The sequence below is a fragment of the Anomaloglossus baeobatrachus genome, chromosome 1, assembly GCF_048569485.1.
Source record: "Anomaloglossus baeobatrachus isolate aAnoBae1 chromosome 1, aAnoBae1.hap1, whole genome shotgun sequence".
Classification (NCBI taxonomy): domain Eukaryota; kingdom Metazoa; phylum Chordata; class Amphibia; order Anura; family Aromobatidae; genus Anomaloglossus; species Anomaloglossus baeobatrachus.
Window position 1 is genome coordinate 1,120,023 of NC_134353.1, and position 15,265 is coordinate 1,135,287.

Sequence of the window (15,265 nt, forward strand, 5' to 3'; positions counted from 1 at the left end):
GGAGCGAATGAGGGAGGAGGAGAGAAGAAGATCTTGGGAGGACCGGAGGTGACGTGTTGGAGTGTAGCAGAAGATTAGTTGAAAGATATACGGAGATTATGGATGGCTTTGTAGGTCAGTGTTAGTTTGAATTGGAATCTGGTAATTTATTGGGGTCAATGGAGGGACTTGCAGAAAGAAGCGGGGTGGTATTGAGGAGAGAGGTAGATCAGTCGGGCAGCAGCATTAAGGATGGACTGGAGAGGGGCGAGCGTGTTAGCAGGGAGGCCACAGAGGAGGATGTTACAGTAGTCGAGGCGGGAGATTATGAGGGCAGCACTAGCATTTTTGTAGTTTGAGAATTGAGGAAAGGGCGGATTCTGGAAATATTTTTGAGTTGAAGACGGCAGGAGGTGGTGAGGGATTGGATGTGTGGTATGAAGGACAAGGCAGAGTCAAAGGTCACTCCGAGGCACCGAACTTTGGGTGCTGGCGAGAGCGTGATGTTATTTATTGTAATGGATAGATCAGGTGGAGAGTGCAGGGGAGATGGAGGAAAGATGATCAGTTCAGTTTTGGCCACATTGAGCTTTAGGCTAGCGCCACACATCCGTGCCGCCGGCACGTGTTTGTCATTTTTTACACGTACCGGCGGCACGGAGACACGTACAGCAATGCTACCCTATGGTAGCAGGCACACACACGTAAAACCACACGGAACGTGTGTCCGTGTGCGTTTGTACGTGTGTGCGATTTTCAAAGCGCTGACATGTCCGTTTTTTTCACCGGCAGCACGGGTGTCACGCGGCCCGCACCCGTACCACACGGGTGTAGTGTGGATGCGGTCCCGTGTGACACGCGCCGGAGAAAACACACATGTCATTGAAAAAAAAACAAAACATTAACTCACCTTCTCCAGCCCTCCTGTCTCTGCCGCTGCTGCCTCTTGCTGCCGACCGCCGCTCATTATTCTCATTGAATATTCACTTCACTGCCTGGCAGCAGCAGCAGCGGGGAGACGGCAGGGCTGGAGACCGAGGATCAGCACCACGGACAGCAGCGCGGACATCAGGAAGGACCAGGTGAGTATGATAATTACCGGTTCTACGTGTGCTATCGCGGATAGCACACGTAGAACACACGTGTCCCGCACGTACCAGAGACACGTACTTACCTGCACGCAACACGCAGGGGAAATACGTGTCTCTCGGCACGTGCGTGAATTTCACGTGAGTGTGGCAGAAGCCTTAGGAAGCGAGAGGAGAAGAAGAAGGAAGATATAGCAGATAGACACTCCGGGATTCTGGACAGCAGAGATGTGACATCTGGATCAGAGAGGTAGATGCGTCGGCATATAGGGGGTACTGGAAGCCATGGGACTTTGAGTTGTCCCAGGCCAAATGTATAGATGGAGAAAAGTAAGGGTCCCAGAACAGAGCCTTGAGGGACGCCAACAGAGAGATGGCGGGATGACGAGGTTGTGTGGGAGTGGGAGACGCTAAAAGTGGGGTTGGAAAGGTATGAAGAGATCCAAGAGAGGGCGAGATCTCTGACACCAACGGAAGAGAGGATCTGTAATAGCAGGGAGTGGTCAATGGTATCGAAGGCTGAGGACAGGTCTAGAAGTAGGAGTATAGAGAAGTGCTTGTTGGCTTTGGCAGTAAGTCGTTTGTGATTTTAGCCAGGGCAGTTTCGGTAGAATGATGTGGACGGAAGCCGGACTGTAGGTTGTCAAAGAGAGAGTTAGGCGGGCTTTGCACACTACAACATCGCAGGTGCGATGTCGGTGGGGTCAAATCGAAAGTGACGCATATCCGGCGTCGCAGTCGATATCGTAGTGTGTAAAGCCTTTTTGATATGATTAACAAGCGCAAAAGCGTCGTTATCGTATCATCGGTGTAGGGTCCGACATTTCCATAATGCCGGTGCAGCGACAGGTACGATGTTGTTCCTCGTTCCTGCGGCAGCGCACATCGCTGTGTATGAAGCCGCAGGAGCAAGGAACATCTCCTACCTGCGTCCCAACTGCAATGCGGAAGGAAGGAGGTGGGCGGGATGTTTACGCTTCTATTGGTCGCCTGCCGTGTGACGTTGCTGTGATGCCGCACGACCCGCCCCCTTAGGAAGGAGGTGGGTTGCCGGCCAGAGCGACGGTCGCAGCACAGCTGAGTGCATGTGAAGCTGCCGTAGTGATAATGTTCGCTACGGAAGCTATCACAAGATATCGCTACTGCGACGGGGGCAAGGACGATCGCGCTCGACATCGCAGCATCGGCTTGCGATGTCGCAGCGTGCAAAGTGCCCCTTAGATGAGAGGTGGGAGGAAAGTTCAGCATGGACGTGCTGTTCCAGGAGTTTTGAAGCAAAGAGTAGTGATATGGGGCGATAGCTGGTAGTAGAGGTTGGGTCGAGGGAAGGTTTCTGTAGGATAGGTGTGACTGTTGCATGTTTAAAGGCAGAAGGGAAGTTACCAGTTGTTAAAGATAGGTTGAAAAGATGGGTTAAGGCTGGAATAAGCATAGCGGTGAGGTTAGGGAGGAGGTGGGACGAGATGGGGTCAAGTGCGCAGGTGGTGAGGTGCGCTTTCGAGAGAAGATGTACAAGCTCTCCTTCGGTGATGGTGGGGAGGAAGTTTATGGGGGAGGGGCAGTGGTCTGTTATATGAAGGGGTTGCGGTGATTGAGCAGAAAAGACTTGTCTGGTTAGGTCGATCTTTTCTTTGAAATATGTGGCAAAGTCTTTTGTAGAGACGAAGGAGGTTGGAGGGGGCAGCAGTGGGCGAAGGAGGGAGGTTGGAGGGGACAGTGGTGGGCGAAGGAGGGAGGTTGGAACAGTGCGGAAAGATATTAACAATATGATAAAAAATGACTTAACTTGGCTTGGAAGAATTCTGTCTGGTAAAATGAAAGTTCTCCCGAAGATATTATCTATTTTAGAGCAATCTCTGTGACTAAACCGTCAAAATATCTTAATGATCTCTAATCCTAATCCGAACTTTTTTTTTTTTTATTTCAGAGGCAACTTTCAAGGGGAGAAGCCCTATACCCCCGGAGAGCCCTGCTCCTCCTGCCCCTCTGCACACGCGTGTGAGGAATCATTATGTGTGGGTAAGTCCAGATCAACGAGGGGTTACATTTACTCAAATTTTTAGAAGCTTCTGGAAGGATCCAAAACGTTTCCCCCAAATGACAGTGTAAGGCAATGCCACCAAATACTAATGACCTGGAGCGAACGTCACTGTGCAGAAAGGAATAGAGTGCCTGAAAACATGCGCTCTCATTATTCTGGGGAGCAGAGGGAAAACCTGCAGATGTGTCTGCATAGAGAGCGGAGGGAAAAACCTGCAGATGTGTCTGCATAGAGAGCGGAGGGAAAACCTGCAGATGTGTCTGTACAGAGAGCGGAGGGAAAAACCTGCAGATGTGTCTGTACAGAGAGCATAGGGAAAACCTGCAGATGTGTCTGCATAGAGAGCGGAGGGAAAACCTGCAGATGTGTCTGTACAGAGAGCATAGGGAAAACCTGCAGATGTGTCTGTACAGAGAGCGGAGGGAAAAACCTGCAGATGTGTCTGTACAGAGAGCATAGGGAAAACCTGCAGATGTGTCTGCATAGAGAGCGGAGGGAAAAACCTGCAGATGTGTCTGTACAGAGAGCATAGGGAAAACCTGCAGATGTGTCTGCATAGAGAGCGGAGGGAAAACCTGCAGATGTGTCTGTACAGAGAGCGGAGGGAAAAACCTGCAGATGTGTCTGTACAGAGAGCGGAGGGAAAAACCTGCAGATGTGTCTGTACAGAGAGCGGCGGGAAAACCTGCAGATGTGTCTGTACAGAGAGCGGAGGGAAAACCTGCAGATGTGTCTGTATAGAGAGCGGAGGGAAAAACCTGCAGATGTGTCTGTACAGAGAGCGGAGGAAAAACCTGCAGATGTGTCTGTACAGAGAGCATAGGGAAAACCTGCAGATGTGTCTGTACAGAGAGCGGAGGGAAAACCTGCAGATGTGTCTGTATAGAGAGCGGAGGGAAAACCTGCAGATGTGTCTGTATAGAGAGCGGAGGGAAAAACCTACAGATGTGTCTGTACAGAGAGCATAGGGAAAACCTGCAGATGTGTCTGCATAGAGAGCGGAGGGAAAACCTGCAGATGTGTCTGTATAGAGAGCGGAGGGAAAAACCTGCAGATGTGTCTGTACAGAGAGCATAGGGAAAACCTGCAGATGTGTCTGCATAGAGAGCGGAGGGAAAACCTGCAGATGTGTCTGTACAGAGAGCGGAGGGAAAAACCTGCAGATGTGTCTGTACAGAGAGCGGAGGGAAAAACCTGCAGATGTGTCTGTACAGAGAGCGGAGGGAAAACCTGCAGATGTGTCTGTACAGAGAGCGGAGGGAAAACCTGCAGATGTGTCTGTACAGAGAGCGGAGGGAAAAACCTGCAGATGTGTCTGTACAGAGAGCGGAGGGAAAAACCTGCAGATGTGTCTGTACAGAGAGCGGAGGAAAAACCTGCAGATGTGTCTGTACAGAGAGCATAGGGAAAACCTGCAGATGTGTCTGTACAGAGAGCGGAGGGAAAACCTGCAGATATGTCTGTATAGAGAGCGGAGGGAAAACCTGCAGATGTGTCTGTATAGAGAGCGGAGGGAAAAACCTACAGATGTGTCTGTACAGAGAGCATAGGGAAAACCTGCAGATGTGTCTGCATAGAGAGCGGAGGGAAAACCTGCAGATGTGTCTGTATAGAGAGCGGAGGGAAAACCTGCAGATGTGTCTGTATAGAGAGCAGACGGGAAAACCTGCAGATGTGTATGTACAGAGAGCGGAGGAAAAACCTGCAGATGTGTATGTACAGAGAGCGGAGGGAAAACCTGCAGATGTGTCTGTACAGAGAGCGGAGGGAAAACCTGCAGATGTGTCTGTACAGAGAGCGGAGGAAAAACCTGCAGATGTGTCTGTATAGAGGGGGAGGGAAAAACCTGCAGATGTGTCTGTATAGAGAGCATAGGGAAAACCTGCAGATGTGTCTGTATAGAGAGCGGAGGGAAAAACCTGCAGATGTGTCTATATAGAGAGCGGAGGGAAAAACCTGCAGATATGTCTGTACAGAGAGCGGAAGGAAAACCTGCAGATGTGTCTGTATAGAGAGCGGAGGGAAAAACCTGCAGATGTGTCTGTACAGAGAGCATAGGGAAAACCTGCAGATGTGTCTGCATAGAGAGCGGAGGGAAAACCTGCAGATGTGTCTGTACAGAGAGCGAAGGGAAAAACCTGCAGATATGTCTGTACAGAGAGCATAGGGAAAACATGCAGATGTGTCTGCATAGAGAGCGGAGGCAAAACCTGCAGATGTGTCTGTATAGAGAGCGGAGGGAAAAACCTGCAGATGTGTCTGTACAGAGAGCATAGGGAAAACCTGCAGATGTGTCTGCATAGAGAGCCGAGGGAAAACCTGCAGATGTGTCTGTACAGAGAGCGGAGGGAAAACCTGCAGATGTGTCTGTATAGAGAGCGGAGGGAAAAACCTGCAGATGTGTCTGTACAGAGAGCGGAGGGAAAAACCTGCAGATGTGTCTGTATAGAGAGTGGAGGGAAAAACCTGCAGATATGTCTGTATAGAGAGCAGAGGGGAAAACCTGCAGATGTGTCTGTACAGAGAGCAGAGGGAAAAACCTGCAGATGTGTCTGTATAGAGAGCAGAGGGGAAAATCTACAGATGTGTCTGTACAGAGAGCGGAGGGAAAAACCTGCAGATATGTCTGTACAGAGAGCAGAGGGAAAAACCTGCAGATGTGTCTGTATAGAGAGCAGAGGGAAAAACCTGCAGATGTGTCTGTATAGAGAGCAGAGAGGGAAAACTTGCAGATGTGTCTGTACAGAGAGCGGAGGGAAAACCTGCAGATGTGTCTGTATAGAGAGCAGAGGGAAAAACCTGCAGATGTGTCTGTATAGAGAGCGGAGGGAATAACCTGCAGATGTGTCTGTATAGAGAGCGAAGGGAAAACCTGCAGATGTGTCTGTATAGAGAGCTGAGGGAAAAACCTGCAGATGTGTCTGTATAGAGAGCGGAGGGAAAACTTGCAGATGTGTCTGTATAAAGAGCGGAGGGAAAACCTGCAGATGTGTCTGTATAGAGAGCGGAGGGAAAAACCTGCAGATGTGTCTGTATAGAGAGCGGAGGGAATAACCTGCAGATGTGTCTGTATAGAGAGCGGAGGGAATAACCTGCAGATGTGTCTGTATAGAGAGCAGAGGGAAAAACCTGCAGATGTGTCTGTATAGAGAGTGGAGGGAAAACCTGCAGATGTGTCTGTATAGAGAGCGGAGGGGAAAACCTGCAGATGTGTCTGTATAGAGAGCGGAGGGGAAAACCTGCAGATGTGTCTGTATAGAGAGCGGAGGGAAAACCTGCAGATGTGTCTGTATAGAGAGTGGAGGGGAAAACCTGCAGATGTGTCTGTATAGAGAGAGGAGGAAAAACCTGCAGATGTGTCTGTATAGAGAGCAGAGGGGGAAAGCTGCAGATGTGTCTGTATAGAGAGCGGAGGGAAAACCTGCAGATGTGTCTGTATAGAGAGCGGAGGGGAAAACCTACAGATGTGTCTGTATAGAGCGCGAAGAAAAAACCTCCAGATGTGCATGTATAGAGAGCGGAGGGGAAAACCTGCAGATGTGTCTGTATAGGGAGCGGAGAGAAGAACCTGCAGATGTGTCTGGATACAGAGCGGAGGGAAAACCTGCAGATGTGTCTGTATAGTGAGCGGAGGGAAGAACCTGCAGATGTGTCTGGATAGAGAGCGGAGGGAAAACCTGCAGATGTGTCTGTATAGGGAGTGGAGGGAAAACCTGCAGATGTGTCTGTATAGAGAGCGGAGAGAAAACCTGCAGATGTGTCTGTACAGAAAGCGGAGGGAAAAACCTGCAGATGTGTCTGGATAGAGAGCGGAGGGAAAACCTGCAGATGTGTCTGTATAGGGAGTGGAGGGAAAACCTGCAGATGTGTCTGTATAGGGAGTGGAGGGAAAACCTGCAGATGTGTCTGTATAGAGAGCGGAGGGAAAACCTGCAGATGTGTCTGTACAGAGAGCGGAGGGAAAAACCTGCACATGTGTCTGTACAGAGAGTGAAGGGAAAAACCTGCAGATATGTCTGTACAGAGAGCATAGGGAAAACCTGCAGATGTGTCTGCATAGAGAGCGGAGGCAAAACCTGCAGATGTGTCTGTATAGAGAGCGGAGGGAAAAACCTGCAGATGTGTCTGTACAGAGAGCATAGGGAAAACCTGCAGATGTGTCTGCATAGAGAGCCGAGGGAAAACCTGCAGATGTGTCTGTACAGAGAGCGGAGGGAAAAACCTGCAGATGTGTCTGTACAGAGAGCGGAGGGAAAAACCTGCAGATATGTCTGTACAGAGAGCGGAGGGAAAAACCTGCAGATGTGTCTGTATAGAGAGCAGAGGGAAAAACCTGCAGATGTGTCTGTATAGAGAGCAGAGAGGGAAAACTTGCAGATGTGTCTGTATAGAGAGCGGAGGGAAAACCTGCAGATGTGTCTGTATAGAGAGCAGAGGGAAAAACCTGCAGATGTGTCTGTATAGAGAGCGAAGGGAATAACCTGCAGATGTGTCTGTATAGAGAGCGAAGGGAAAACCTGCAGATGTGTCTGTATAGAGAGCGGAGAGAAAAACCTGCAGATGTGTCTGTATAGAGAGCGGAGGGAAAACCTGCAGATGTGTCTGTATAAAGAGCGGAGGGAAAACCTGCAGATGTGTCTGTATAGAGAGCGGAGGGAAAAACCTGCAGATGTGTCTGTATAGAGAGCGGAGGGAATAACCTGCAGATGTGTCTGTATAGAGAGCGGAGGGAATAACCTGCAGATGTGTCTGTACAGAGAGCGGAGGGAAAAACCTGCAGATGTGTCTGTACAGAGAGCGGAGGGAAAACCTGCAGATGTGTCTGTATAGAGAGCAGAGGGAAAAACCTGCAGATGTGTCTGTATAGAGAGTGGAGGGAAAACCTGCAGATGTGTCTGTATAGAGAGCGGAGGGAATAACCTGCAGATGTGTCTGTACAGAGAGCGGAGGGAAAAACCTGCAGATGTGTCTGTACAGAGAGCGGAGGGAAAACCTGCAGATGTGTCTGTACAGAGAGCGGAGGGAAAACCTGCAGATGTGTCTGTACAGAGAGCGGAGGGAAAAACCTGCAGATGTGTCTGTACAGAGAGCGGAGGGAAAAACCTGCAGATGTGTCTGTACAGAGAGCGGAGGAAAAACCTGCAGATGTGTCTGTACAGAGAGCATAGGGAAAACCTGCAGATGTGTCTGTACAGAGAGCGGAGGGAAAACCTGCAGATGTGTCTGTATAGAGAGCGGAGGGAAAACCTGCAGATGTGTCTGTATAGAGAGCGGAGGGAAAAACCTACAGATGTGTCTGTACAGAGAGCATAGGGAAAACCTGCAGATGTGTCTGCATAGAGAGCGGAGGGAAAACCTGCAGATGTGTCTGTATAGAGAGCGGAGGGAAAACCTGCAGATGTGTCTGTATAGAGAGCAGACGGGAAAACCTGCAGATGTGTATGTACAGAGAGCGGAGGAAAAACCTGCAGATGTGTATGTACAGAGAGCGGAGGGAAAACCTGCAGATGTGTCTGTACAGAGAGCGGAGGGAAAACCTGCAGATGTGTCTGTACAGAGAGCGGAGGAAAAACCTGCAGATGTGTCTGTATAGAGGGGGAGGGAAAAACCTGCAGATGTGTCTGTATAGAGAGCATAGGGAAAACCTGCAGATGTGTCTGTATAGAGAGCGGAGGGAAAAACCTGCAGATGTGTCTATATAGAGAGCGGAGGGAAAAACCTGCAGATATGTCTGTACAGAGAGCGGAAGGAAAACCTGCAGATGTGTCTGTATAGAGAGCGGAGGGAAAAACCTGCAGATGTGTCTGTACAGAGAGCATAGGGAAAACCTGCAGATGTGTCTGCATAGAGAGCGGAGGGAAAACCTGCAGATGTGTCTGTACAGAGAGCGAAGGGAAAAACCTGCAGATATGTCTGTACAGAGAGCATAGGGAAAACATGCAGATGTGTCTGCATAGAGAGCGGAGGCAAAACCTGCAGATGTGTCTGTATAGAGAGCGGAGGGAAAAACCTGCAGATGTGTCTGTACAGAGAGCATAGGGAAAACCTGCAGATGTGTCTGCATAGAGAGCCGAGGGAAAACCTGCAGATGTGTCTGTACAGAGAGCGGAGGGAAAACCTGCAGATGTGTCTGTATAGAGAGCGGAGGGAAAAACCTGCAGATGTGTCTGTACAGAGAGCGGAGGGAAAAACCTGCAGATGTGTCTGTACAGAGAGCGGAGGGAAAAACCTGCAGATATGTCTGTACAGAGAGCAGAGGGAAAAACCTGCAGATGTGTCTGTATAGAGAGCAGAGGGAAAAACCTGCAGATGTGTCTGTATAGAGAGCAGAGAGGGAAAACTTGCAGATGTGTCTGTATAGAGAGCGGAGGGAAAACCTGCAGATGTGTCTGTATAGAGAGCAGAGGGAAAAACCTGCAGATGTGTCTGTATAGAGAGCGGAGGGAATAACCTGCAGATGTGTCTGTATAGAGAGCGAAGGGAAAACCTGCAGATGTGTCTGTATAGAGAGCTGAGGGAAAAACCTGCAGATGTGTCTGTATAGAGAGCGGAGGGAAAACTTGCAGATGTGTCTGTATAAAGAGCGGAGGGAAAACCTGCAGATGTGTCTGTATAGAGAGCGGAGGGAAAAACCTGCAGATGTGTCTGTATAGAGAGCGGAGGGAATAACCTGCAGATGTGTCTGTATAGAGAGCGGAGGGAATAACCTGCAGATGTGTCTGTATAGAGAGCAGAGGGAAAAACCTGCAGATGTGTCTGTATAGAGAGTGGAGGGAAAACCTGCAGATGTGTCTGTATAGAGAGCGGAGGGGAAAACCTGCAGATGTGTCTGTATAGAGAGCGGAGGGGAAAACCTGCAGATGTGTCTGTATAGAGAGCGGAGGGAAAACCTGCAGATGTGTCTGTATAGAGAGTGGAGGGGAAAACCTGCAGATGTGTCTGTATAGAGAGAGGAGGAAAAACCTGCAGATGTGTCTGTATAGAGAGCAGAGGGGGAAAGCTGCAGATGTGTCTGTATAGAGAGCGGAGGGAAAACCTGCAGATGTGTCTGTATAGAGAGCGGAGGGGAAAACCTACAGATGTGTCTGTATAGAGCGCGAAGAAAAAACCTCCAGATGTGCATGTATAGAGAGCGGAGGGGAAAACCTGCAGATGTGTCTGTATAGGGAGCGGAGAGAAGAACCTGCAGATGTGTCTGGATACAGAGCGGAGGGAAAACCTGCAGATGTGTCTGTATAGTGAGCGGAGGGAAGAACCTGCAGATGTGTCTGGATAGAGAGCGGAGGGAAAACCTGCAGATGTGTCTGTATAGGGAGTGGAGGGAAAACCTGCAGATGTGTCTGTATAGAGAGCGGAGAGAAAACCTGCAGATGTGTCTGTACAGAAAGCGGAGGGAAAAACCTGCAGATGTGTCTGGATAGAGAGCGGAGGGAAAACCTGCAGATGTGTCTGTATAGGGAGTGGAGGGAAAACCTGCAGATGTGTCTGTATAGGGAATGGAGGGAAAACCTGCAGATGTGTCTGTATAGAGAGCGGAGGGAAAACCTGCAGATGTGTCTGTACAGAGAGCGGAGGGAAAAACCTGCAGATGTGTCTGTACAGAGAGTGAAGGGAAAAACCTGCAGATATGTCTGTACAGAGAGCATAGGGAAAACCTGCAGATGTGTCTGCATAGAGAGCGGAGGCAAAACCTGCAGATGTGTCTGTATAGAGAGCGGAGGGAAAAACCTGCAGATGTGTCTGTACAGAGAGCATAGGGAAAACCTGCAGATGTGTCTGCATAGAGAGCCGAGGGAAAACCTGCAGATGTGTCTGTACAGAGAGCGGAGGGAAAAACCTGCAGATGTGTCTGTACAGAGAGCGGAGGGAAAAACCTGCAGATATGTCTGTACAGAGAGCGGAGGGAAAAACCTGCAGATGTGTCTGTATAGAGAGCAGAGGGAAAAACCTGCAGATGTGTCTGTATAGAGAGCAGAGAGGGAAAACTTGCAGATGTGTCTGTATAGAGAGCGGAGGGAAAACCTGCAGATGTGTCTGTATAGAGAGCAGAGGGAAAAACCTGCAGATGTGTCTGTATAGAGAGCGAAGGGAATAACCTGCAGATGTGTCTGTATAGAGAGCGAAGGGAAAACCTGCAGATGTGTCTGTATAGAGAGCGGAGGGAAAAACCTGCAGATGTGTCTGTATAGAGAGCGGAGGGAAAACCTGCAGATGTGTCTGTATAAAGAGCGGAGGGAAAACCTGCAGATGTGTCTGTATAGAGAGCGGAGGGAAAAACCTGCAGATGTGTCTGTATAGAGAGCGGAGGGAATAACCTGCAGATGTGTCTGTATAGAGAGCGGAGGGAATAACCTGCAGATGTGTCTGTATAGAGAGCAGAGGGAAAAACCTGCAGATGTGTCTGTCTAGAGAGTGGAGGGAAAACCTGCAGATGTGTCTGTATAGAGAGTGGAGGGAAAAACCTGCAGATGTGTCTGTATAGAGAGCGGAGGGAAAAACCTGCAGATGTGTCTGTATAGAGAGCGGAGGGGAAAACCTGCAGATGTGTCTGTATAGAGAGCGGAGGGAAAACCTGCAGATGTGTCTGTATAGAGAGTGGAGGGGAAAACCTGCAGACGTGTCTGTATAGAGAGCGGAGGGAAAACCTGCAGATGTGTCTGTATAGAGAGAGGAGGAAAAACCTGCAGATGTGTCTGTATAGAGAGCAGAGGGGGAAACCTGCAGATCTGTCTGTATAGAGAGCGGAGGGAAAACCTGCAGATGTGTCTGTATAGAGAGCGGAGGGGAAAACCTGCAGATGTGTCTGTATAGAGCGCGAAGAAAAAACCTCCAGATGTGCATGTATAGAGAGCGCAGGGGAAAACCTGCAGATGTGTCTGTACAGGGAGCGGAGGGAAGAACCTGCAGATGTGTCTGGATAGAGAGCGGAGGGAAAACCTGCAGATTTGTCTGTATAGGGAGTGGAGGGAAAACCTGCAGATGTGTCTGTATAGAGAGCGGAGAGAAAACCTGCAGATGTGTCTGTACAGAAAGCGGAGGGAAAAACCTGCAGATGTGTCTGTATAGAGAGCGGAGGGAAAACCTGCAGATGCATCTGTATAGGGAGTGGAGGGAAAACCTGCAGATGTGTCTGTATAGGGAGTGGAGGGAAAACCTGCAGATGTTTCTGTATAGAGAGCGGAGGGAAAACCTGCAGATGTGTCTGTACAGAGAGCGGAGGGAAAAACCTGCAGATGTGTCTGGATAGAGAGCGGAGGAAAAACCTGCAGATGTGTCTGTACAGAGAGCGGAGGGAAAAACCTGCAGATGTGTCTGGATAGAGAGCGGAGGGAAAACCTGCAGATGTGTCTGTACAGAGAGCGGAGGGAAAAACCTGCAGATGTGTCTGGATAGAGAGCGGAGGAAAAACCTGCAGATGTGTCTGTACAGAGAGCGGAGGGAAAAACCTGCAGATGTGTCTGGATAGAGAGCGGAGGGAAAACCTGCAGATGTGTCTGTATAGGGAGTGGAGGGAAAACCTGCAGATGTGTCTGTATAGAGAGGGAGGGGAACTGAGGGTTCATCTGTATATGATGGATATAATGTGATAACATGGACTTACTGAAAGCAGAAAAGGAAAGTAATTTCAGAATGTGTCCACAAGATGGCAGAAGCGTGGCCTCCTTAGTGAATCTATAGAAGTAGTGGAAAGATGAATGAAAACCGTTCTGCGATGCTAATGTCGGTACACGGTTATATAAGGGAATCTATAGGAGAGGATAGAGGAGACCATCATGAGATGTCGGAGGCGTGTGATAGGGGAGAGGCCGCAGGGGGCTGTCCGGGGGGCCGTGCAGCCGGCGGGGGCTGCTAGGAGTCACCTCTTTTCTATTGGATCATTTTCACAGTTTTTGGAATATAACGTTTCCGCTTCCCTTCTCTGTAGTATCTGGCTCCTTTACGCTTACACATATTGGGTGTTTTTACATTGTGCGATAGATGGCGGACACAAATCTCGCACGTTTCAGTCACAGAGGAGCGTTACGCATGTTCTGCACGTCCGTTTTTCCAGCCTCCATTAGTCCTTTTCTTCCCGCACTACATCAGTCCTTGGAAGTCATTCTGCTCTTCAAGCAGTTTCATGTCTTTTCCTCCATTAGCGGGATGTTACCAGTATGGCTGGACCGAGCTGAAACCTACGGAATACGTCTAGGGGACACTCGCATCGTTCCTTGTCTTGCTCTTTTCTGTTCTAGGAGCCGTCTCTCGGTCATTCGTCCCCTCGGTCAGTGCGCTGTCCCGGCTCCACTACATCACTCCGTGTCATGGTCACTTTCTTCTCTTTCTCAGTTGTTGCCTCTTGTCTTCGGTCACACTATCCTGTGTATCGGTCTCCCTCTCTTCAGGTCACTTACATCGTTCCTTGTCTTGCTCTTTCCTGTTCTAGGAGCCGTCTCTCGGTCATTCGTCCCCTCGGTCAGTGCGCTGTCCCGGCTCCACTACATCACTCCGTGTCATGGTCACTTTCTTCTCTTTCTCAGTTGTTGCCTCTTGTCTTCGGTCACACTATCCTGTGTATCGGTCTCCCTCTCTTCAGGTCACTTACATCGTTCCTTGTCTTGCTCTTTCTTCTAGGAGCCGTCTCTCTCGGTCATTCGTCCCCTCGGTCAGTGCGCTGTCCCAGCTCCACTACATCACTCCGTGTCATGGTCACTTTCTTCTCTTTCTCAGTTGTTGCCTCTTGTCTTCGGTCACACTATCCTGTGTATCGGTCTCCCTCTCTTCAGGATACACATCGTTCCTTGTCTTGCTCTTTCCTGTTCTAGGAGCCGTCTCTCGGTCATTCGTCCCCTCGGTCAGTGTGCTGTCCCGGCTCCACTACATCACTCCGTGTCATGGTCACTTTCTTCTCTTTCTCAGTTGTTGCCTCTTGTCTTCAGTCACACTATCCTGTGTAATGGTCTGCCTCTCTTCAGGATACACATCGTTCCTTGTCTTGCTCTTTCCTGTTCTAGGACCCGTCTCTCGGTCATTCGTCCCCTCGGTCAGTGCGCTGTCCCGGCTCCACTACATCGCTCCGTGTCATGGTCACTTTCTTCTCTTTCTCAGTTGTTGCCTCTTGTCTTCAGTCACACTATCCTGTGTAATGGTCTGCCTCTCTTCAGGATACACATCGTTCCTTGTCTTGCTCTTTCCTGTTCTAGGAGCCGTCTCTCGGTCATTCGTCCCCTCAGTCAGTGCGCTGTCCCGGCTCCACTACATCGCTCCGTGTCATGGTCACTTTCTTCTCTTTCTCAGTTGTTGCCTCATGTCTTCGGTCACACTATCCTGTGTATCGGTCTCCCTCTCTTCAGGTCACTTACATCGTTCCTTGTCTTGCTCTTTCCTGTTCTAGGAGCCGTCTCTCGGTCATTCGTCCCCTCGGTCAGTGCGCTGTCCCGGCTCCACTACATCGCTCCGTGTCACGGCCACTTTCTTCTCTTTCTCAGTTGTTGCCTCTTGTCTTCGGTCACACTATCCTGTGTATCGGTCTCCCTCTCTTCAGGTCACTTACATCGTTCCTTGTCTTGCTCTTTCCTGTTCTAGGAGCCGTCTCTCGGTCATTCGTCCCCTCGGTCAGTGCGCTGTCCCAGCTCCGCTACATCACTCCGTGTCATGGTCACTTTCTTCTCTTTCTCAGTTGTTGCCTCTTGTCTTCGGTCACACTATCCTGTGTAATGGTCTGCCTCTCTTCAGGATACACATCGTTCCTTGTCTTGCTCTTTCCTGTTCTAGGACCCGTCTCTCGGTCATTCGTCCCCTCGGTCAGTGCGCTGTCCCGGCTCCACTACATCGCTCCGTGTCATGGTCACTTTCTTCTCTTTCTCAGTTGTTGCCTCTTGTCTTCGGTCACACTATCCTGTGTAATGGTCTGCCTCTCTTCAGGATACACATCGTTCCTTGTCTTGCTCTTTCCTGTTCTAGGACCCGTCTCTCGGTCATTCGTCCCCTCGGTCAGTGCGCTGTCCCGGCTCCACTACATCGCTCCGTGTCATGGTCACTTTCTTCTCTTTCTCAGTTGTTGCCTCTTGTCTTCAGTCACACTATCCTGTGTAATGGTCTGCCTCTCTTCAGGATACACATCGTTCCTTGCCTTGCTCTTTCCTGTTCTAGGAGCCGTCTCTCGGTCATTCGTCCC

The 15,265-nt window shown here is 49.9% G+C and overlaps 1 protein-coding gene across 1 annotated transcript in view; it reads left to right on the top strand.

Annotated features, from left to right (window-relative positions):
• Nucleotides 1-15,265, top strand: part of PI16 (peptidase inhibitor 16) — a 211,818-nt gene that overhangs the window by 172,334 nt on the left and 24,219 nt on the right. Inside the window, exon 4 of the mRNA XM_075332328.1 lies at nucleotides 2,995-3,086. Coding sequence (XP_075188443.1) covers nucleotides 2,995-3,086 — 92 coding nt within the window. The remainder of the gene's footprint in view (nucleotides 1-2,994; nucleotides 3,087-15,265) is intronic.